The sequence below is a fragment of the Pleurotus ostreatus genome (assembly GCF_014466165.1).
Source record: "Pleurotus ostreatus strain PC9 chromosome Unknown scaffold_4, whole genome shotgun sequence".
Classification (NCBI taxonomy): domain Eukaryota; kingdom Fungi; phylum Basidiomycota; class Agaricomycetes; order Agaricales; family Pleurotaceae; genus Pleurotus; species Pleurotus ostreatus.
In genome coordinates this window covers 140,162-161,761 of record NW_023503159.1, presented here as the reverse complement: position 1 = coordinate 161,761, position 21,600 = coordinate 140,162, and the positions used below count along the sequence as shown (strand labels likewise).

General features: G+C 51.1%; 4 protein-coding genes across 4 annotated transcripts; 3 read left to right on the top strand and 1 right to left on the bottom strand.

Moving 5' to 3' along the window:
• Positions 1 to 941: 941 nt before the first annotated feature.
• On the top strand, positions 942 to 5,094 carry PC9H_005875 (uncharacterized protein; the record flags this gene model as incomplete). The annotated part of the gene is made up of 17 exons (XM_036775434.1): positions 942 to 1,099; positions 1,158 to 1,273; positions 1,334 to 1,470; positions 1,522 to 1,617; positions 1,666 to 1,788; positions 1,844 to 2,257; positions 2,308 to 2,329; positions 2,383 to 2,516; positions 2,567 to 2,593; positions 2,646 to 2,853; positions 2,905 to 2,988; positions 3,044 to 3,134; positions 4,171 to 4,196; positions 4,251 to 4,437; positions 4,489 to 4,541; positions 4,603 to 4,925; positions 4,987 to 5,094. 17 exons carry the CDS (start codon positions 942 to 944, stop codon positions 5,092 to 5,094), a joined length of 2,307 nt encoding a protein of 768 aa, XP_036631453.1.
• Positions 5,095 to 6,438: 1,344 nt separating this feature from the next.
• On the top strand, positions 6,439 to 7,707 carry PC9H_005874 (uncharacterized protein; the record flags this gene model as incomplete). Its single annotated transcript, XM_036775433.1, has 5 exons — positions 6,439 to 6,511; positions 6,567 to 6,677; positions 6,735 to 7,221; positions 7,277 to 7,455; positions 7,508 to 7,707. 5 exons carry the CDS (start codon positions 6,439 to 6,441, stop codon positions 7,705 to 7,707), a joined length of 1,050 nt encoding a protein of 349 aa, XP_036631452.1.
• Positions 7,708 to 8,053: 346 nt separating this feature from the next.
• On the bottom strand, positions 8,054 to 10,058 carry PC9H_005873 (uncharacterized protein; the record flags this gene model as incomplete). The annotated part of the gene is made up of 7 exons (XM_036775432.1): positions 8,054 to 8,200; positions 8,259 to 8,467; positions 8,518 to 8,584; positions 8,634 to 9,054; positions 9,112 to 9,496; positions 9,550 to 9,967; positions 10,023 to 10,058. The coding sequence occupies 7 exons, from the start codon at positions 10,056 to 10,058 to the stop codon at positions 8,054 to 8,056; spliced, it is 1,683 nt and encodes a 560-aa protein (XP_036631451.1).
• Positions 10,059 to 10,811: 753 nt separating this feature from the next.
• On the top strand, positions 10,812 to 11,883 carry PC9H_005872 (uncharacterized protein; the record flags this gene model as incomplete). The annotated part of the gene is made up of 5 exons (XM_036775431.1): positions 10,812 to 10,984; positions 11,038 to 11,317; positions 11,371 to 11,458; positions 11,518 to 11,744; positions 11,797 to 11,883. 5 exons carry the CDS (start codon positions 10,812 to 10,814, stop codon positions 11,881 to 11,883), a joined length of 855 nt encoding a protein of 284 aa, XP_036631450.1.
• Positions 11,884 to 21,600: the final 9,717 nt, after the last annotated feature.

Genomic DNA, 21,600 nt, shown 5'->3' with positions numbered 1-21,600 from the left:
GTAAACTTGTACACTTTTATCGCCGAACGGGCTCAATGAAGGGTCGATATCGATGAATGCCGAGTTGTATTCGACGAGTTCATTGTATTCGCGAGTTGATGTGGATTCTACTTCTCACTGGTCATAGGAGCGTATAGAAACTTGGAATTTGACTGTCAAGATGTAGCGCTGGATGGTTGACTCGCCCGTCGACAGGTGAGGATATCTGACGAAGCAGAAACGATAAATCATCAGCTCAGCTTCCAGAGATACCTAATCAAGCGGCGTGGCTCACCATTTCTCCCGCCCCTTAGTGTCCGTCGACAATCATAACCAAAGGTCTCTCAAACGCTTGTGCTGGTTTTTCGCCAGTCACTTGTCACACACCAGTGACGCGTGATGGCGGCACCAACTTGTTACAGTCCGGCCCTCTGCCGAACATTGTCAACCAACACTCTGAAGGACGAGGAAATCACACGAGGAGCCCGCGCTCCAATGGCAACAGCTCCAATTCAAAGAGACGCGCTTGGAGCTTATGGGTGCCATTTTCTCTTGCCTGGCACGGAGTTTGAACGGCCTTATAATGCATAATGATCAACTGTTGTCCCAAGGATCCTTTACCATAGCGGAAAGTCGAATACGCGATGTGTCGTACTTTCATGATGGTTTGAAGTCGCGCCAAGATGATTACCACTTTGTCAGGGTGCTCTCGCTTAGTGCTTTGCTCTGCGGGGAGATCTCATGGTGACATGTTTCTAGGCCACGACATCGAGGCCCTCGCGTACAATTTGCTGGAAAGCTCCCACTCTAGTGGTCAAACGCCTCCTCACAGAAGCATTCCGCGCCGAGATGGGACGATAAGAATCATCCCTTTGACGAGTGTATCTCCGCTGCCGTTGATATTTATTGCAGTCCATCCAGCGACATCTCTGCATTAAGCCGTCAGCCTACCCTACCACACGATGTCGAGCCTACCACTGACGGACCCAAGCCTGAGGCTCCCTCTCGTACTCAGCCCACAGAATGCGGTGAAAGTGGTGACGACCTTCACGATCTGCTGGATTGTCAAGACAGCCATCGAGAAGGCAATCGCTGTGAGGCGAACGCTGAAATCAGTGGGGTAGGTTGCTGCTCCTACGCCATGGCTTGATACTCACATATCCATATTATTTGGGCAGGGATTGCCCCGGCGGCGCCATTACGTGGCTTCATCCATTTCGCTCTGGGGCCCCTGTTCTGGCCCCTTTCTTCCCCCTTGCCGGTCGAATTGGTGATTACTACGCGAAGTATACAGGTGAGTTGATTGACGACAGCCTTAGGTAGATGGTACAGGACTTACAAGCCGTCGTTGCAGCATACGCAAAGTACGGAAGCACAGTCGTTAGCTCTGCCTTATTCTCCAACGCAAGACCTACCTTCTGGGTTTCTGATGCGGTGGCTCTCAAAACTATCTCGAACAATCGAAACACGTTCAGACGCGACTTAGAAGGGGTGAGTTACTCCGGTTCTTACCACTTGCACTCGGACTCACAATGCTCTTAGTACAACGTTGTCAGTGTGTATGGCCCGAACATGGTTGCGACCGAAGGGACAGATTGGAAACGACACCGTGCTGTTGCTAAGCCAGCATTCAACGATGTTGGTACTGACTCAGTTCCTGAGTGACGCGCTTCTAACCTTCTATAGGCGAATAACATCCTTGTCTGGCACCATTCTACCCGCGTCGTCTATGATTGGTTCTCACAGCTCGATGCGCATAACCCCGGCAACAAAGAGTTCGAGGTTGACCTTCTCAAGGATGCAACGGAGGCACGTTCTCTCCTATTTAACGTAGGGATATTGAACTAATGATTCCGACATGTAGGTAGCGCTATTGATCCTTTCATCGGCTGCCTTTGGCAGACACAACTCATGGACAGACGACACCGCCCTGGAAAACTCGAAGGCTCACCACATCCCATTCCGCCCTGCCGTCAAATCCGCCGTCGAAAACCTCGTCCCCAAAATTCTCACCCCCGACTGGATGTTCACCCTGTTCAACCTCATCCCCGTACCTAAAGTCAGCCCCGTCCTGAAGGAAACTCGGGAGTCTTTCGTTGCCTTGAGGCTACATATGCTCGATCTCATCTCCAACGCCCGCGACTGGGTCTCTGGCGGAAACGCTGCTTCTTTGGATGCTGCGCTGTTGCAAAACTTGGTGCAGGCTAACATGGCCCAGGAGGACGATGCGGCGGTGCGCCGCAAGCTCACGGACGATGAGATGTTGTCGGATATCTTCGTAAGCTACGTCTGACAATATTCTTGATACACTTGTTGATTGGGATCTAGATGTTCTTGCTCGCTGGTCATGGTTCGAGATTTCTCATGGTTGCCGGTCCAGGCCCTGATGTTCTCCTTTGATAGAAACTTCCGCCCATTCCCTCTGCTTCACTTTGATCCTGCTCGCATTGTACCCCGAAGCACAACAAAAGGTCTGCGAAGAAGTCAACAGACTATGGCCCGGCGAGGCACCCAACGCCGATACCGTCAACGCATCGGTAAGTCCTCACTATCCCCCATCGAGCCATCCCTAACGGCGATCATCCAGGAATACAAAGATTACATGGCTAAATTGGTTTGTACTTCTTCGACCTTCCCACTGATTAACGTTAACAAGCTTATATTAGACTTACACCACGGCCGTGTTCCAAGAATCCCTTCGCTTATTCCCTCCTGTGCCTCGCGTAGCTTCTCCGGTCTCGGTCGACACACAAATCACCGGGCGTACCTTCACACAAAATGCGCAAGGAAAAGTCAGCGGGGTGCAAGAATTCACCGCCACCCTTCCGGCAGGCAGTCTCGCGGTAATTGACATCATAGGCCTTCATTACAACCGTGAGTGCAGACATCGTATAGGTGATGACTTTCGACTGACGCCTCCATTAGCTATCCACTGGGGTGACGACGCTGATGAATTCAATCCTGAGCGCTTCATCGATACCGACACTCATCGCTGGCCGCGCGATGCATGTGAGTCGTCATAGGGATCCAGCGCATCGTCACCTTTGGCTAACCTACCCCGTAGACCTCGCGTTCTCGGCCGGCCCGAGGTCGTGCATGGGCGAGCGATTTGCTATGACCGAGAGTGTTTGCTTCCTCGCCAACGTGATCAAGAGGTACGAAGTAGGGGTGCCATTTGCTCTAAGATCCAAGCCCTTCGCCGAGCAGAAGAAGCTCTTGACCCAGTGGATCGCCAGGATGACCCTGCTTCCCACCAACGCCTTCGTAACTTTCCGTCGTCGTGTATAGGTTGGATTTGTTATGTCCACTTTTCTCTTTGATTATTTGAGTCTTGCACCAAGTTAGACGATGTATATAAAATGTGAATAATCAGTGCTTTCTGGCACTTTCTTAGCAAAACACTCAATTTAAGAGATCTACCCACAGACTGAAGTCCTGAAGCGCTGAAGCTTGAAGCTTTGAAGAGTAATGATCGATTGATCTGGTAGATCTATGTCCAACGTCAGACTATTAGTAGACATTCTGACTGTGTGAAATATTTGCTGACTGTGCGAAATTTGTATTTGTTACCAACGACTGCTGCTTTGGTTCCAAACCCAAACTGCAGGCATGCTCACAGCTTTGAACTACCCAACACGTCAAGAAATCACGCTCAAAGTCCCATTTCTCCTCAAACCATCGTCGAGCGGGCTATGTCATTACTCATGCCATGGTCATTCTACGGCCAGTCGTATTACTGGGGAAATGCAGCCTAGTGCTAGAAAGCTTCGTAGAAGCGAAGGCATACGCGGCTACTACTTTACGCGAATCAATCTAATGCACACTACACCACTGTTTAGACCTTCGGGTACATCCAAAGACCTTGATGAGCGCGCCAGAGTGCCTATTCGGCCCCGAGTTTGCGGAATAAATGTCTGGCTTACCGGTAAGTAACTAAATTGATACTGTCGCGTTGAATCGCCTATCAGTCTTTTCTACAGGACCAGCCATCTTTGGTCAAGGCTCGGCTTGACAAGGATCGTGCCTGCTCCGTACAGTGTCTACGCGTGTTATGAATCTCAGCCGACATCGCGTGACGGTTTCTGCGCCGACGAGCTCGCCCACATGCACCTTTTACATACCCCATGGGACGGTATAAAGTCGGCCAAGGCTCGACGTATTGGGAGAACGTACTTACCACCGCGCTGCTAGGGAAGAAGAACGAATGCTATTCAAAGGTATGCATAGATCTGCGTGATAAAACGGCTCACACTCATGTTACTATTACGCAGTTACAACATTCCTTGCCGTGTTGGCGGCCGCCACATTAGCATTGCCCATTTCCGTGCTGCGCAGAGACGACTGCAACCCGACGCCTTCTCCACCTGTTGTTGTGACTGTCGCCACGTTCACCGCGTCTACCGCTTTCATCGAGGACCCACCTGCAACTATCACCGGTCTTTCCACTGAAGGCGCTCGGTGAGGGCCATACATCTTCGTCGCCTATCACAATATAATGACGCCATTTAGTGCATACCATGGTGTCCAAGTTGAAGATGGGCAGACTGGATATGTGGTGATATGTATGTTTCTGGAAATCCGGAAATCTCTATCCCTCTTCCCCCTCACTGACTTCGTTTGTAGTGTATGACGATGTCAGCCAAGTTCCCATTGCTGCTTCCGACCTTGAAACTCTCCTCCAATCGTCTGCATCTCCATCAAGCGCTATCACAGTGCGAACGGTCCACCCCAACGGTAACATCACCGACGTCCTCTTCGCTCCTCTAACAGAGATCACCACGATGGATTTACTCCCCGGAAAGACCCTTGAAGAACTGGCGCCTGTAGTCGATGAACTGAGGATTATGCTCGACGGCGTCACGGGGCAGTTCGGTGCGGGGCATTGGGGTGAGGTTGTCGAAGTAGAGGGGCAGCTGAAAGACTTTGTTGGCTGGGAGAGCGTTGATGTAAGTTTCGTATCGTTGACCGCTAGGTCCACCGATATTGACGTTTGTGTGGGTATTCCAGGAACACGTACGTCTGGTGTCTACCCCTGAGTTTGGTGCTGTGGGCGGACAGATTGTTCAACTCGCTTCGGTGTCGTCCGCACACGTCCATTTCACGCAGTTGGTTTAGGACACTTATCGTAGCTTGATATATCTGGTCCGTTTGTTTCACATTTTCCTTTGGCACTCGCTGAACTTGCCCTCGCTTCATCCAGTCTATCTATTTATGCTTATAGTAGGATCCGTTAATCGTTAATTTTTCATGGCGTCATTATCAGCATGCCCTGCGTTTTAGCCCCACTTCTTCATCGATACATATCGACATTCCTTGTCAAGATGTACCTGTGCACAACTCGTGCTTGCATATCGACGTACGTTGCCATCTTAAATCCGCTCTAACCCAACCACCCTTCTACTTTATCTGATGGATTGTGTCATTTTATCCGACCCAGCCCGCCATTAACGATCCGAGGGTGCGTTGGGATGTTGCTTAGATTGATTGTCATTGATATTGATACGTTGATGGTCCTGGTTTGCCGAATGTTTCGGAAGTTATCCGCCCCGGTGGCGAGATGGCGGCTTTCTAGTAGATGGGGTTATCGACGGCCGGTGTGGGGTCACAGCTAAGGAAGAGTGGGCCCTCGGGTAACATGAATTTCCCCAAGTAGCAGATTGGTATGTACACTGCGAGCACGGAGCAGATGCCATTTCCTGATGGTTAGATTGTTATCCAACATGATGTCTCGGCGTCCGCGTTGTTTCCCTCATCGATGGTACTTTCCCTCCTCGGAATACTCACCCTCCAGGTACTGCGGTTTCACACTTGTCTCATCTACAACAGGTGAGTCCTCATCCTCGGCAGCATCCCAGCGCTATATGGAGGCCTGTATGTACAGATTAATACAGCTGTCCAGGCACTGGAACCTATATCCGCGCAGATAAGGCGTTGGAATGGAGGTGCTGATTTGATCACTGATCACCACAATGAAATTGTTGGCGGAGGTCGAAATCACTTGACCCGTCGCTGAAGAAGCGGCCAGTTGCTAACCACGTTGCCGACCCACAGCAGCCGTCTTACTGCATTCCTTCGTCGGTTCGATCCATCACAATTCCGTGGACTTGTTATCATCGCTCGACATTCGACTCGGTTTGACTGCTAGCCAAATGAGTCGATTGGAACAAGGCAAGCCTTACCGTCAGTTGTCGTGGAGGGCGAGGGTTACGATGTATACTGGCCTACCCATAACCTTGCATGGGGATTGCGTTAGATTTATGCAAGGGGAGGGGTTGGATGGGTGATTGTTGTGAGCAGCTGTGGGTCAATTAGCCGCCGGCTTCGCGATTCGTCACTGTCGAGCCGATCATGACCCTGAGCTTGTAAGTCAAGCTGAGCTATGAAGGCTATAGCTATAAAAGCAGCTGAGGAGGATGAACATACACCAGCAACAACTTTTCCTCAGTCTTTTCAAACACAATGTCTACCTTTCCCACCCGTCGTCTCGGCAAGAATGGCCCTCTAGTCAGCGCCATTGGCCTTGGTGCAATGGGTCAGTTGATACGTTCTTGTCGCGGTTGATCATGCCACTGACCTACATTCGACAGGAATCGGTGCATACTACGGGAAAATCGATGAAACCGCTGCCCATAACGCCCTGACATACGCTGCCGATCGTGGTATCACCCTGTGGGATACCTCTGATATGTACGGAGAGAGTGCGTGGCAGTCACCCCTCCTGTCCTGTTCAACCCCTGACTTTACTCTGCACGCAGGTGAAGCAATCTTGGGCAAGTGGTTCGCCAAAACTGGGCGCCGATCCGAGATTTTCCTCGCTACCAAATGGGGTGCTATGGACTTTTCGCAGACAGACCCAGCCAAGCAGCACCAAGCAAACAGCAAACCTGCTTACATTCGCGAGCGCGTCAAGGCCTCTTTGGCAGCTCTCCAGACTGATTATATTGACTTATACTATCAACATCGAGTCGACGCCGAAGTACCTATCGAGATCGTCTTGGAAACTCTCAGGCCGTACGTGGAGAGTGGCACCATCCGATGGCTCGGATTGAGTGAGTGCAATGTCGATACCTTGAAGCGTGCGCGCGCCGTGAAGGGGCTCGGTGAGAAGGTCGTTGCCGTTCAGATGGAGTTCAGCCCATTCGAGCTCGAAATCGAAAAGAATGGCTTCGCTAAGGCTGCCGAAGAAGCTGGAGTAGCCGTTGTCTGTTACTCTCCTTTGGCTCGCGGGTTGGTCAGCGGAAGGTATCATCAGTCGTGCACCTCTCTTCGAGTCGAGTTCTAACGCATCGTACTATAGATTCAGGTCTCCGGACGACTTCGATCAAGATGACATTAGAAGATGGCTTCCTCGTTTCTCCGCGGAGAATTTCCCCAAGAATCTCGAGGCTGTTGATAAGATCAAGGCCATCGCCGACAAGCACAATGCCACACCCAGTCAGGTTACATTGGCATGGATCCTTGCCTCCCACGACAACTGTACGTCCGCCTTTCTCGCAGATATGCCTATCTAACCTTGCCTTTACTTCAGTCATTCCTATCCCTGGTACACGAAATGCCGAACGCCTCGCAGAGAACTCCCGTGGGGCCGAATTGAAGCTTTCTCCAACCGACGTAAAGGAAATTCGCGACCTCCTCGAGAGCGCCGACGTCGGTGGCGGCCGCTACCCGGACGGAGTGCCGCTCCCCACTGGGGAATGCATTCCTCTCTCCGAGTGGAAGGGCGAGTAAGTGCTGCCCTTTATGTCATATTCCGCGTGTACAATTAGGTATTCAATATTTAATACGGACTATGTTCTATTGCGTAGGGATCCTCGTGCTGAGAACGCTCATAAAGGCCACAGCCTTAAGGAACGTTTGCAGCAATGGACCTCCAAATGTACGAAGAATGCAACTAAGGCGTAGGTATTTGGGTGATGTTTGGAGTCATGAATGAGGCGGAACCTCTATAGATACTGTACCTTTTGTAGACACTCATAATCAAGGTTTTTTACGTTGGTTCTCGTGCTATGCAATCCCATTATATTCATAGATTAATGAAGACTGAGCGTAGAATAGGTCGACACATCAAGTGGCACTACTGGGTATTACTCTCGCTCGCAGCAGCACCGACATCATCCACTGTTTTTCGACGTTTCCAACTGAAGCCCCTGAACGAAGGAAGCCAATCGTGCCTACTAGGTGACAAGTGAGTAGCAGTCACCAACTCCTTCGCCCTGCGCGCCTGGTAAGAGTTGAAGTATTTAGTGAACTGTTGACAGACTACTTTCTCATCAACATACTTTATCGTCATATGAACGTAGGTGTTTTTCCTGTGTACGCCAACTGTCGGAGACCGCCTTAGTGTCAAAATCTATCACGCTGTCAAAGCGTTCCGCGTCTATGGCCAGATGGCCCCAGTACATGTGAAATTGTTGCTGTTGGTGGATTAGCTGATTCAGCTTGACGCCCGTGTAGGTCAGAAGCATTCGGCTTGGCACGCCCTCGAGGTCTAAGTAAAGAAGAGTAAGACTCATGGAAACGTGCCAAAGTCATACGTACCATGCAATATAAATTCCTTCGGTAATATGATATCCGCCTTCTTCCCCGTCCGTTTCCTGGATATTTCCTATTCGAACTAAGATGCCTATGATTGCGAGAGAAGTGATCCAACTTACGGCGCGTAGGATAGGATATATTCCCTCGTATTGCAAAAGTGTCGCTGCCGTCGTATCAGCCGCGAGCAGTGCCGAGTCACGTATTTCATCGACGACGCTCCGTTCTTCTGGAGCTTGCAATAACTTCCGAACGTACTGACAAGTCACCACCCCGGAGAATGCTTCTTCATCGAGGTCAGGGAGTGAATCAAAATATGCAGATATCTGGCGTAAAAGGCGTTCCTTTACTCGAAATCTACCCTTCCTGAAGTTGCGCCTGAGTGTGTCTCGAACAAGGAGAGCATGGAGGCAAGCGTGCACCGTCGACCTCGTGTCGGTGATAGCTTGGACATCGAATTTGTTTGGATTCATCAAGATTTGTGGAGACTCGGCTGCCTCGACAGATGACATCCCGGAAGGGGTCATACTATTAGGTTGAGTGCTATAAAAGGAGGCGATTTCGAACACTTTAATATCTGTGGCACACAATCAAACTCACGAGGGTGGCAGCCCTGGCGACAGTCTACGTTTTGGCCGCATGCGGATAAGAAGCTTCTTCCATTGGTGTGACTGGTTAATCGGCGAAACGGCGGAAGCGTCGCATGATGATAATATAGATTCAACGACACGGATCAGAGTATCGTGGAACGAGGTCCACGTCGATATTTGCCTTTGAAAATAGAGCTCTTGATTCAACTTGCTGATTAAATTGCTAGATCTAGCAATCTTGGAGAGGTGCGTGGTGAGATCTTCCCAGAAGATAGAGATGTCGCGGATGGGGGTGTTGGATTCATTTAGCGCACGAACGGACGCTACATAGGCTTCGCTAATACCACGATGGGGGGCAGCCTGAAAAAGTCTGAGGCGTTGGAGTCCAGGAGTAGCTGGCCGCATGGTCAGATTGTGCACAGCCGAACTCAAGAAATCGAATACATACCGCCATTGACTCCACTACTCGCATCCGAGAATTCCCGGCCGAAGCTTGTAGCTAGTGACGAGAATTGTTGAATCAACCCTTCGTAAGCCTGCTGGTTGTTGGCCATTTCTCGACGGATTCTTTGGGCGCTCGAAAGAATGGCATTCGCAGAGGCAACATTTTCCACGAAGGTGTCCAACTGTAAGGAATGACAAACACTGACGTAGTCTCGAGCGAATCCCATAAATTGCTGCAATAAGGTAGCCCATTGCTCCCAACTAGATGTAATCTTCTGTTTGAAGTCGATAAACTTGAGTACTTCTGGAGAAGTCTCCTCGTAGACGTTGTATAGCGCAGCATGGAGTGAGTAGAGGGCCGACATTGATGTGGAGATATTCTCTGCAAGGGAAATAACCGGCCTCGCTAGATCTATGGGCATCTGTAATCACATCGTTGATTTCCGCTGAGATGGGCGTATGTCGCCAGAGACTTACTATCTGCGTCTTCGACGGGGTAGAGTCCAAGGCCATGGTGTCTTGTGTGTACGTAGGTGGGATGAGTTCGATGAAGCCTTTTAATGTGCCCAGGGTACTATATTCACAGCGGAGGAGTGGACCTCATGGAGAGGTGAGTGTGGACCTCGAGTTGCTGCTACTATATGTCAAGTAGCTGGCATGCGTTTCAGACAATGCCCGCCTTACTGTTGTAAGACCCCAACGAGGGCATCATGCAGCATACCATGCCAAAAACGCACACAAGTACCAGGGATTTAATGGATCGAGTAGACAGTTTGTGTGGTGGGAGGATCATGGGTTGGGTGTATGAATCTTTGGGCAAGCCTGTAGACGATTCGATTTGATCGCAAGACCTTCGCCGCCAACGATCGGAACACGTTTCTGCCACCCGGTGAGAAATTGCACTGTGGGATCAAGGCCTTAAAAGGTGTCATAGGGCAAAGGGGATGTCGTTCGGCAGATGCCCTCCCTTAGCGAGGATCAAGCAAGAATCGTTCAGATCCATCGATTGTAAAGCAGGTCGTTGCGACCCGCACACTCACCTCGCAGTAGACATGTGGAGTGTAGCAAGCGTAGAAAGGCCCTCGAAGCGTGGCCTCGTCTTCCACAATATCATCACCTTTGTTGGATGAAACAACCTATACACCCCAAAGGCGGTTCGCAAAGTAAGTCAACCCATTGTACATGTAGAGAAAAGACTAACATTGACGCACCGGGAATCAAGAGCATACGAGCAAGCGTAGACACAGTCCGCTGACACTGCGAGAGATGCCGGCCCCTACTGCCCCGTCAGATTCGAGCACAAACGACAGTACCACACCACCAGGTGGCGATATTCTCCACAAAGCGTCGCAGGCGGACGTAGTCAAATTATTAACTGTCACAAACAGACAGACGTTTGAATGTTTAAAGGTCTTCTGCGAGAAGTATCAGCCGTACAAGTAAGCATGTTCGTGGTCATAGTTCTGCGTTGTCCCTGACAAACCGAATGAAGGGAAAAGAGGATATTCCGTTCGTCGGCCACCGAGGCGAAAAGAAAGATGTACAAATCTGTCGTTAAGCAAGCTCTCGCTTACGCGACCACGATCAACCTCAGTATTGGCATTGCCGAGAAGGGAATGGGCATTTCGAGGAACGCTGCAGATGCACTAGCACTCAAGGATGACTGTGTTGATTGGATTGTCCAACCTATGCTTGACACAGCAAACCAGGCGCTCGAGGATGTACAAGGCATCTTGAAGAGATTCAGGTCTATTCGAGTATCACTATATGAGGTGAGCCTACGGTGTCGAAGAACGGAATCCAAAGCACTCACCGTGGCGTTCAGACGATGAAGGGGATAAGCCCAAATAACATACCTCTACCACAAGGAGAAAATGCTGGGGACGAGGCCCCGCATCGTGTGACCCCCCAAGGTATGTCCTCATTCCGAGGGGACTCAAGCAAGGACCTAAGAGAGGTTCCTCATTGACAGAACTGCGAAAGATGGACGAGAACCGCCTGACTGACGTGACTTTAGCCATTCTTGACCATTTCATAGACATTGTGACGGAGTTCGTCAATTGGTGGACTAGCTTACGGGTCGACGTAGATCGTTTGAAGGGCACCATCGAATACTACGCAAAACATCCAGAAATCAGTGAACAGGTTCGCCAGCGTTGGATTGCGATGGAAGGCCATTATCAAGCGTATCATTCCGAGGTGAGCGCCCACGATGCGCTGTTTGTGCCGTAAGATATTGATGGACCGCCAGATTGCAAGCCAACAGGATTATTACAATGACATCTTGAAGGATACGATCCCGAAGACAGTGATTCAACGTTTATTTGAGTTTCATTGAGGTCTTGGTAGCACTAGCGTACTTCGTTCTTTCGTTTGAGCATCATGTGCATATATTCGAGTACGCAGGTGCTCAACTCTATGCATTCCCCTGTAATTATTTCTCTTCGTGTCGTGTTGATGGTGGCCGGAGCCATAGCGCACGTTCCCCTGCAATATTTCAACGTAGGGGAACCCACCGGGAAGTTATGGCATCCAGATACTTTGAGTTTCTGGCGCAAGCATATAGTTCGTGTCATGAATCATCACGTTTAAACTTCAGGAACGGGTGTGCATCTATTCCTGTCTGTTGTTCCCAGGTGTGACGAGGAGATTCCCGAAAGGGAAAATAGTCTCGGCACACGAAATAGGAAGGTTTTGAGGTCGCTCGAAAGGTGACAGGAATAACCGTCGATTCAAGAAACGCTATTGAATACAAAGTATCTATAGGGTTTTTATAGGTAGAGTAGGAGTAGACAGACATATGATAAGGAATAGTCGGGGATCCGAGATTGGAAATGACGGAGGGCCGACTGGGAGTTAACGTAGCCGAAACAATATCATGGATGAGGTGGAGTTGAGGGAATTGGAATTGGGGATGGTCGAGGAAGTCTCGACGGGACCAGGCGCCAATTGCCCGGTCGTTACACTCGCCCTTCCGGACTCGTGTCGACGAGTGCGCTCAGGCCTTGCTAGAGGATGCGACAGGTCCGCCTTCGAGATCCTCGCAATAGTCGACGATCATTTCATCGGCAGCACCTTCTTCGACAGCGGAGGTCACTTTGCCAGCAACCCTTTTCTTCCGCAGGTTCTTCTTCTTCGAATTCTCCGTAGGGGATTCACCACCGCTAGTCGTGTTAGCAATGATGGTTGCTGTCACAGAGTTACCGAGGACTGCAGTGGAGGCAGCAGCGCTAACCACAGGGACAGAGGCAGCTGCCGCAGGCACTAGCGTTCTCAAAATGGTGCCTTGGGGCCGACTCCTGGTGGCGACCGGATTGTGTCGATGAGAGCCTCGAGCCTTCTTTTTATTGTAGGACAAAGTCGAGTTGGCATGAGACATCAAGAGCTGCAAGAAGAGCTCGCGTTCTTCGACGCCGTTGTTACGATTGTTGGTGTGGTTGTTATGATTGTTGGTGTGGTTGTTACGATTGTTCGTGTGATGTTGAACGGGCAGCAGCGCTGAGAATGCCTGGGTCAGGCTATCGTCTTCTAATCCGAAGTTGCGGGCACGGGGGTCGCGGTCGGACACGATGAGAGACCCGTTCGCGTTGGGCATCGCGAACTTCGCCCAAATGTTAGGCTCCTGGTTGTAGGCGCGGGCGAACTGCAGGTAGTCGGACGGCAAACCACCAGCAAAGGGTATGTTCCCAGATTTTGCCTGATGATGAATGACAATGTAGTTGCGGATCTCCGCAGCCGTACGAGTGATGACCTCGTTGGAGGTAGGAATGGAAATCACGAACTGGTCAAGGGCAGGTGACGTCGTGAGAACATGGTGATGGAAAAGTTTGTTTCCGACCGGGGCAGACATTTGAGGGCGATGGGAGCGAGGCGAGTTCGGTAGAGAAAATGAAGACGATGTTGCAAGATGCTGAGTACGCTTTGCAGGTACTACTCCCAAGAGACGGCGAGGCAAAGGCTGTCGGCATTGGGAGCAAAGCTCACGGTTAAATACCTTTCGAATAGGGGCAGTATGAATTCCCCCTATAAACACTTGAGGATCACCTTCGGGAGGGGTCCCCGAACCTCTAGGCAGCTTCGCAATGTTCTGAACACCCAGAGCCTCCAAGTAGCGTTCCAGAGCCTGTAAGTGAGCAATCTGATCATATTCCATCCAGGTTTTATCACCTGAGGCCCACAGGATCTCGAACATTGCCCCTTCTCCGGCACCGTAGTGGGAGATGATCTCCTTAACTGCCCACTCCTTACTGCCAATCCCAGGATTCGAGACCTGATCCAATGACCGACCTGGGAACAGTCTGTCATCATTCGCAATATGCATCCTTAGCAATGAAGCATGGAAGACATTGTGTACTCCGCGCTGAAGCAGCTCACTTGGCAACCGAACCTCAAATGAATTGTTCTTGAAATCTCTCGTAATACGGTAAGGTCCCACAAACTTCGGCAGGAGCTTCCTCGCTAATCCCTTAGGGAACGTGATATTCTTGGTAGAAACATACACCAGGTCCCCGTTCTTGAAAGGGGCAGGCCGCCGCTTCCTATTTGCGTCTCGTGTCTGTTTAACTCGCGCGGCCAGAACAGAATCATGTGCGGACATAAGCGCATGTTTTATACGTTGCGCAAAGACACGAACTCCGGGGAATTCGTCCTTACTAGGAGAATCCCACAATAACGATCTAGGCATGCGACCATTGTTCAGGAAGAAGGGCGCATACCCTGTTGACTCAGATCGTGCTGAGTTGATTGCAAATTCAATAGCGGGTAAGCGCAAAACCCAGTCCTTTTGGCTAGGTTCAATACATTGACGGATCATCTGAGTGACTGTGCGATTAGCGCGTTCAGTGGCGCCGTCGGATTCTGGGTGATACGCGCTCGACATCCGTAATTTCGTGCGCAGCAGACGATGTAGCTCGCGCCAGAACTGGGAAGTGAACAGGACATCTCGGTCACTGACAATAGCGGAGGGTAATCCATGCAGTTTCCAGACACGGTCGTACATTAATTCTGCTACGTTCTTCGCTGTGTAATTCGTACGACTGGGAATCAAGTGAACCATCGCCGACATCAAATCAATAACCACAGTAATCGAGTCAAAGGTCGCGTCGCGATCACTCGACTCAGGTAGCGGACCGACGAAGTCAATGCCCACAACTTCCCAGGGCTTACGTGGCATTGGCAGTGGATTAAGGAGGCCATAAGGTCGCTGATTATTAGGTTTCGAACGCAGGCAGACAGTACACGATGCGCAATACGCCTGGGTGTCCTTGACTATCTCCCGCCACCACACATGGTCCCGAAGGTATGCCAACGTCTTAGCATGTCCAAGATGCGCCAACAACGAATGGGCCTCATTCAGGACTATTTCCCGTATGTTCCGACCATCAATTACGACATTCGGGATGCACAACAACTCATTGCCGCGCTCCCTCATGTAAACCAAACCTTCGCGCACCACGAAGTTCTTATAATGCTTCGGGTTCTCCAGAATCAAACGAAAAAAAGAGTCGCCGTGGTATTTCCCCACAAGAGCCCTCCGGAGGTCAATTCCATCATGCCTCGATGTCAGTACACCGAGCAGTGACACGTCCTCTGTGGCGCCTCCTTCCTGCGATGTACTTGAGTATTGCTTGGCAGGGACTGGTTTGCTTCCGCTTACGTCCTTGTTGTGAAACTCAGCGGAACCCTGAGTTGGCGCCTTCGCCACATTACCACCACCACCACCACCACGCTTGTCAATACGTGGGATACGAATGGTAAGTTTTTTCTCTGACAAGCCTGCCGTTGGCGACGTTGCGCGATGAGCACCATGCGCGGTACTCCTTCGAGGTCCGTGTAGCACAAACGGTTTGGCCGCCATGCGCCGAGCGAACTCCTTCGCCTGCTTGGGAGTATCACCATCGACATCCAGCACGTTTACACCCAGGGCGTTGTTCGCGGCCCCGGGAGCCGTTCCAGCCATACGACCCTCGTCTGCCACCAGTACTGGCGCCGAATAAGAGCCGACTCCCTTTGTCACTAGTAGGCCGTCATCGAAGGAGGTGTACTCAGAAGCCGAACGCACTGTTCCAGGTGCGTCGTTCGAGTAGATTCGAGACAACGCATCGCTCAGCACATTGTCCGTCCCAGCGATGTACATGGGTTCGAAATCAAATTCGCTCATCTTCTCCATCCATCGAGCTTGACGGCCCGTCAATCCCTTCTGATTCAGCAGATGAATTAAGCCCCGATGGTCAGTCAGCCATTTGAACTTCACGCCCTGCAGAATCTCACGATGTCGCATCATTGTCTCCAGCCCGGCCAGCATCTCAATTTCATGTGTTGCGTAGTTCTGCTGAGGCGCGCTCAATTTCGCGGAATAGAAGGCAGCCACACGCGCGGATTTCCAGTCCATACCCTGAAGTACCGCGCCTGCGATTCCAGAAACACAACCATCAGTTGCGATCCAAACAGGAGGTGCGTCCTTCCCATAGTCCAATGGTTTGCGACGATGCTCACTGAACTGAGCAATACAGGCCTTGATTTCGTCAAATGCGCGTTGATGGGTATGCTCCCACCGAAACGCCACGCGATCCCCAGTCAACGCAGCCAGAACTCCCATGGGAATGCGAATACGTGCTGCGTCGTCGGCTAGATAACCCACCGCACCCAAGAAACCTCGCAGCAAGTCTCGGTTCGTGGGCACTTTCCACTTCAACACCGAATCCACCTTATGGGGGTCCATCCGAATGCCGTCGTCGTCGACGATACGACCCAGGATCTTAAGCTCTCGCTGCAGAAAGTGAAGCTTAGCCTCGGAAAGGTACAGCTTCTCTCGTTTAAGGATATCAATAACCTGCTTAACATGCCGAACATGATCAGCCAATGTGTCCGAATAGACAATAATATCATCAAGATAAACGTCTACAAACTGTCCTAAGTGTGCGCCGAAGATGTGATTCATCAGCGCTTGGTATGTTGCCGGCGCATTACAATCCCCCTGCTGCATTACTAACGAGACCATATTTCCGTTAGGTGTCGTTACGGTGGTGCGCGCAACATGTCCAGGCACAATCCTGATTTGCTCATAAGCATCTTTGCCGTCCATTGTAGAACGATAGCGGCGACAAGCCACACGCCTCAATATCCCCTCAATATCAGGCATCGGCGTCGCCATCTTGCGAGTGTTCTTATTCCGTTCTCGCAGGTCAAACACCGTCCGCAGTTGCTTTGTCCCTGGCTTGTATATCAACAGCATGGGGCAGGCATTACCCGAGTTAGTGACCTTCCACCGCCCGGACTTTAGGTACGCATTACGCTTCGCTACCCATTGAGCACGCAAGGCCTCAGGACACTTCGCGGGCCGCCAAGGATAGATCTTGCCCTCATCTATCAGAGGAATAGTGTGGTTGATTGCGCGCAGAGGAGGCAACGGGGTGTCTTCCACCGTTAGACACAACGGTTTTGCGTATCGAAGCAGCTCCTCCCTGGCGCGCTCCACTGTTTTGTCGTGCATCTCCATCGCTCGCGAGGCAAGCTTGCTTACACCATCGCCCTTCAGCGGTAGCGGACTCGTACTTCCAATAACCACGCTAGCTGGGTTCACCCCGAGTTTTACTTGATGTTGGAACATCCAAGGTGTGCCGAGGATAACATCATAGTTGGAGAGGTTAATTATATCAAAGTAACGCTCCTCCTTCACCGTCTGATACTCTATCCTAGCCCGGCAGCCAAAATTAATTTTCGCGCGAGACCCTTGCACGGCTAATTGCAACGGTAACGGTTTCTCAAGTTCTACTCGGTCCAGTTTTAATTGTTCGGCCAGTGTGGACGACACAAAATCCCCGAGCGAACCCGAATCCAGCAAAGCCCTTGCCGGTTTCCCGTTCACGTTCACCGTTACAACCACTGGTCGTGGAATTAATCGTACAAAGTCCTTTGCGATCGCTGCATTTCGTTGAATTGCAGGGTACGTTCCTGGGGGAACTTGCTGACCAAACATTTCCACCACCTGTAGCTCGTCCTCCCAGTCATCGAAACGTACACGCGACGAGGTTGTCATCATCAGAGCAAGGCTATCCAATGCACGCTCCTCCCTGCCCTCGTCAGGATTGTACAGTGCTCGTAGGTCAGCTGTTCCGTCATTACCAGTAACAGCCAATTCCACATCACGGTACGACTGTTGAATCCTCTTTTCATACCAATCTTCGAGGTTAAACGAGGCATTCTCCAGTAACGACACCTTAATCTTCGACTCGACCTTTAGCAGTCGGTCGCCAATCGTGCACCATTCACGGGCGTCGTCGAAATCCAGCCACCACCGGCCATTATCCTTCACGAAAGCCTCCCTGCCCTCAGTTAGGGCTGCACGGATTTCCATCGCACCCAGGTGCGCAAACACGTTTTCATCTAAGGCATCAACGACAAACGGCTGCCATTCCATCAAGGACACGCAGCGCTCCGCGTGATCAATCCCATTCGCGTCTGCCAAGTACTTTGCATACCACCACGCTAGGTTGAATTCCTCAGCCTGCAGTAGCTTCTTGTTGACGAGCACAATTTCTCCTTTCCGTAGGCTATCCCTTAGCGCGTAGTCTTGGGAAGAAATTGACCAGAACGTGAACCGCGGTTCCCATTTGTTAACGGGCGCGAACTTGTCATCGCCAGGAAACCCCAATTCCTTGACCGTTTCCATGTACATCGTTTGTGCATTCGCCACGCTGTCACCCATACATCCGCCTGGAAAATAATACGCTGAGTACCATTCCCAGTGGGTGCGCTCGTTCCACTGAGTAGGCGACATGTTAGCCCATTCCTTTATGTCCACCTCAGGTGTCATCACGAGTTCGCCATCCACATCCTCAAAAGGATCGGCAGTCACAGTTTGCTCGACCGGGATGTGCACATAATCGTCGATGACCCGAACCTCAGCCAGCATTTCCGAGGCGAAGAGCCCCCAGTTCATTACGTATATGGACTGTGGGTCAATTTGGGCTCCATCCTCCGCCTCCGGGCTTTCCATACCAGATGCAAGGATGCCAGACCCATTACCGTTGTTATCGTCCCAATCATCAAAGTATCGTTGGAAAGTGTTCCCCACATCTTCAGGGATTGGCACACCGCTTTCGCCTTCATCGTCCGAGTTGTCGTCGTCGACAGGAATCAGACCTGGCATCTCAGGGTCGGTGTCATAACCCATACCCTCGTCCTCAGTTCTGTCGTCTACAGGGCCGGTTAAGGACACGGCTTCAGCCAATTGGCTGCTCACGTCGATCATACCAATTTCAATGGTATGCAAGGTATCGTCATCTTCAATTGTCGTTCTCAGGTCTTCAGCGTTCTCAAAGCTGATCTCCACATTATTGCTACGAACACCAGGAGGGCGCCGTCCTCCCGCTGAAGATGTCACACTGTTAACGCGAGGACATTGACGGGCTACATGCCCAGCTTCTTTGCACAAGAAGCATTTTTTCGCCGCACGCAAGTCGTTCATCTCTTGTTTGGAGAGGTTAAACTTATTAGACTTCGGTTTAGCATCCCCGTTACTAGCTTTAAAGTCACGCCGACTGCCCTTACTCGAACCTCCATTGCTCTGTGGCATTGAATGCCCCTTACGGGAAAGAAAACCGCCATTTGTGCGTTCGTTGCGGCCGCCGTCTGGCTTCGCTGACGATTGCCTCTTTTCACGAGGACGCTCGCCGTTACCAGCAATACTCGCTGCCACCTCATAGGTTTCTGCCTGTCGAACCATACGTTCCCAAGAGCATCGAAGGCCCGTGAAGCCGTTTTCCCACAGCTTGCTCTTCAACGACTTTCGGAAACCCTGCCACAGCCGGACGACCTTATCCTGTTTGTCGTTCGTCCCGATAGCCATGTAAATTTCCGCAAGCTCGGCTGCGTATTCCTTTACTGATCTATCGTTCTGATAGCATCGGTTCAAACGCATACGCTGGCGTTCACGGAAGTCACTCGGAAAAAAATGGTTGAACAATTCTGTAAACAAGCGATCTAGCGTCCAGTTCTCGATGTCAAACAGAATAACCTGCGACGCGAATACATGGGCTCGCCCTTCGAGGAAGCGCAACGCTGTGCGTACCTCATTGACTCGCGGCACCTGCCCGTCCTCCAAGTATGCTACAACCTCCATCATGAATCTATGGAAATCAGGCAGGTAAGCTTCACCGTTGTAAGCTTTTGGTTGCACAGGCTTAATTTTAGACTCTCTAACTGCCTTTCTTTTCTTTGCCCGTCGTCGCGATGCAGAATGCGACCTAGACGGCCGCGAGTGCCTACCCTTAGGTCTCTGCTTGTTCCTTCGCCCGCCGTTGGAGCTTGAACTTCCCGAGGAATCATTGTGGTGAGACGAGTCATCGTCACTACTAGAATCGGAGGGATCCGATGGTGCATTACTTCGAGCTCTAACTTGCGCGAAGAATTTTCCCAATGCCGAATTTTCGGCAACCTGCCGTATGGGGAGGACATCATTATCGCGGTCCTCAACGCTCTCAATCTCGCTTGCGCTGCTATCGGCCCTCGCCTTCGAGGACTTCTTGGATTTCCCCTTCTTGGTCCTCAAGAACGGCTTGTTCGCAAGTTCTCCCTTGAGTCTTTCCACCTCGTCCACCAAACTCTGAAGTCTCAACTGGTCGACACTTGGACCGCGCTCAATCTTCGGGTACACTTTGGTGATGTCGACCGTTCGGTGCTCCGTCGGCGGTACCTTCCCTGTATAGGCGGCCTGACTATTGGACGGTCCCGCGCCACCGATATCTTTGGTATGCGCGCCACGCTTCAAGTCCTGGTAGCTCTTCATGACCTTTTTTTGTAGCTCGACATCCTGGATCTCATCATCCGAGTGGAACTCTCCCCAGTTTGCGGGATCAGCTCCCTTGCCCTTGTCACGACTTTCGTGCTCAGGTACTCGTTCTTTAATTGTTAATGCTTTGTTTCGTCTAGCTAATACATCGCGCTGCTCTGCCGACAGTTTATCTTCGGCCGCTCTAATGGCCTCGACTTGAACCTTCGTCAAGTGTGCATCGACGGTGTCAGCACCTGGCGTGGAACGCCCTTCGCTTTGTCCCTTATCCATCTTGGATACTGCGGGATCAGGGTCCGAGTTACCCTTCGGACCTTCGCTCACGCTTTCAATGGCGTCTTGAGCGGCGTCGACGCTATGGTCAGACGAGTCAACCCGAGGCGACTGCAGGCGCGCTCGGGCCGGGCCAGCCACTACCTCGCTGTACGATAACGCACGCAAGCGCGGGATAGGTGACTCTTGGCCAATCTCTTCGGTGTCCGACACCGAACTTCTATTAGTAGGAATAAGACTAAGAGGGGAGGACTCAGCTAGATGCCCGGGGACCGTAGGAGTTGTGTCCTGAACGGGGCCGCGGCTTCGAAGGTGCATCGAGCGAGACATGTTTTGTTTTGTAGTAGTGTTGAAAGGAGCGCCGAAAATGAAATGTTTTGAAGGTTTTTCCTAGTCGGTGGTCCAGTTGATCAGACTGGGTGGTCCCGAGATTTTTTAGAAGGATGAGAGCGAAAAAGAAGGAGGAGAGTTGAAGTCGGATAGGTTGGTTGGTACTGTCAAAAAAATGTGACGAGGAGATTCCCGAAAGGGAAAATAGTCTCGGCACACGAAATAGGAAGGTTTTGAGGTCGCTCGAAAGGTGACAGGAATAACCGTCGATTCAAGAAACGCTATTGAATACAAAGTATCTATAGGGTTTTTATAGGTAGAGTAGGAGTAGACAGACATATGATAAGGAATAGTCGGGGATCCGAGATTGGAAATGACGGAGGGCCGACTGGGAGTTAACGTAGCCGAAACAATATCATGGATGAGGTGGAGTTGAGGGAATTGGAATTGGGGATGGTCGAGGAAGTCTCGACGGGACCAGGCGCCAATTGCCCGGTCGTTACACCAGGGCTTCAAGCTTCAAGCTCTTCGCTGCTGTGGAGAAGACGTAAGCCTTGACTCGATTCCACTCAGTCGACTTAAAAGGAGAGGACAATGCTCACATCTCTCAAGAGACAGCGAGACGGTCAACACACGGTAAGTGCCCTCTTTGTCGGCATT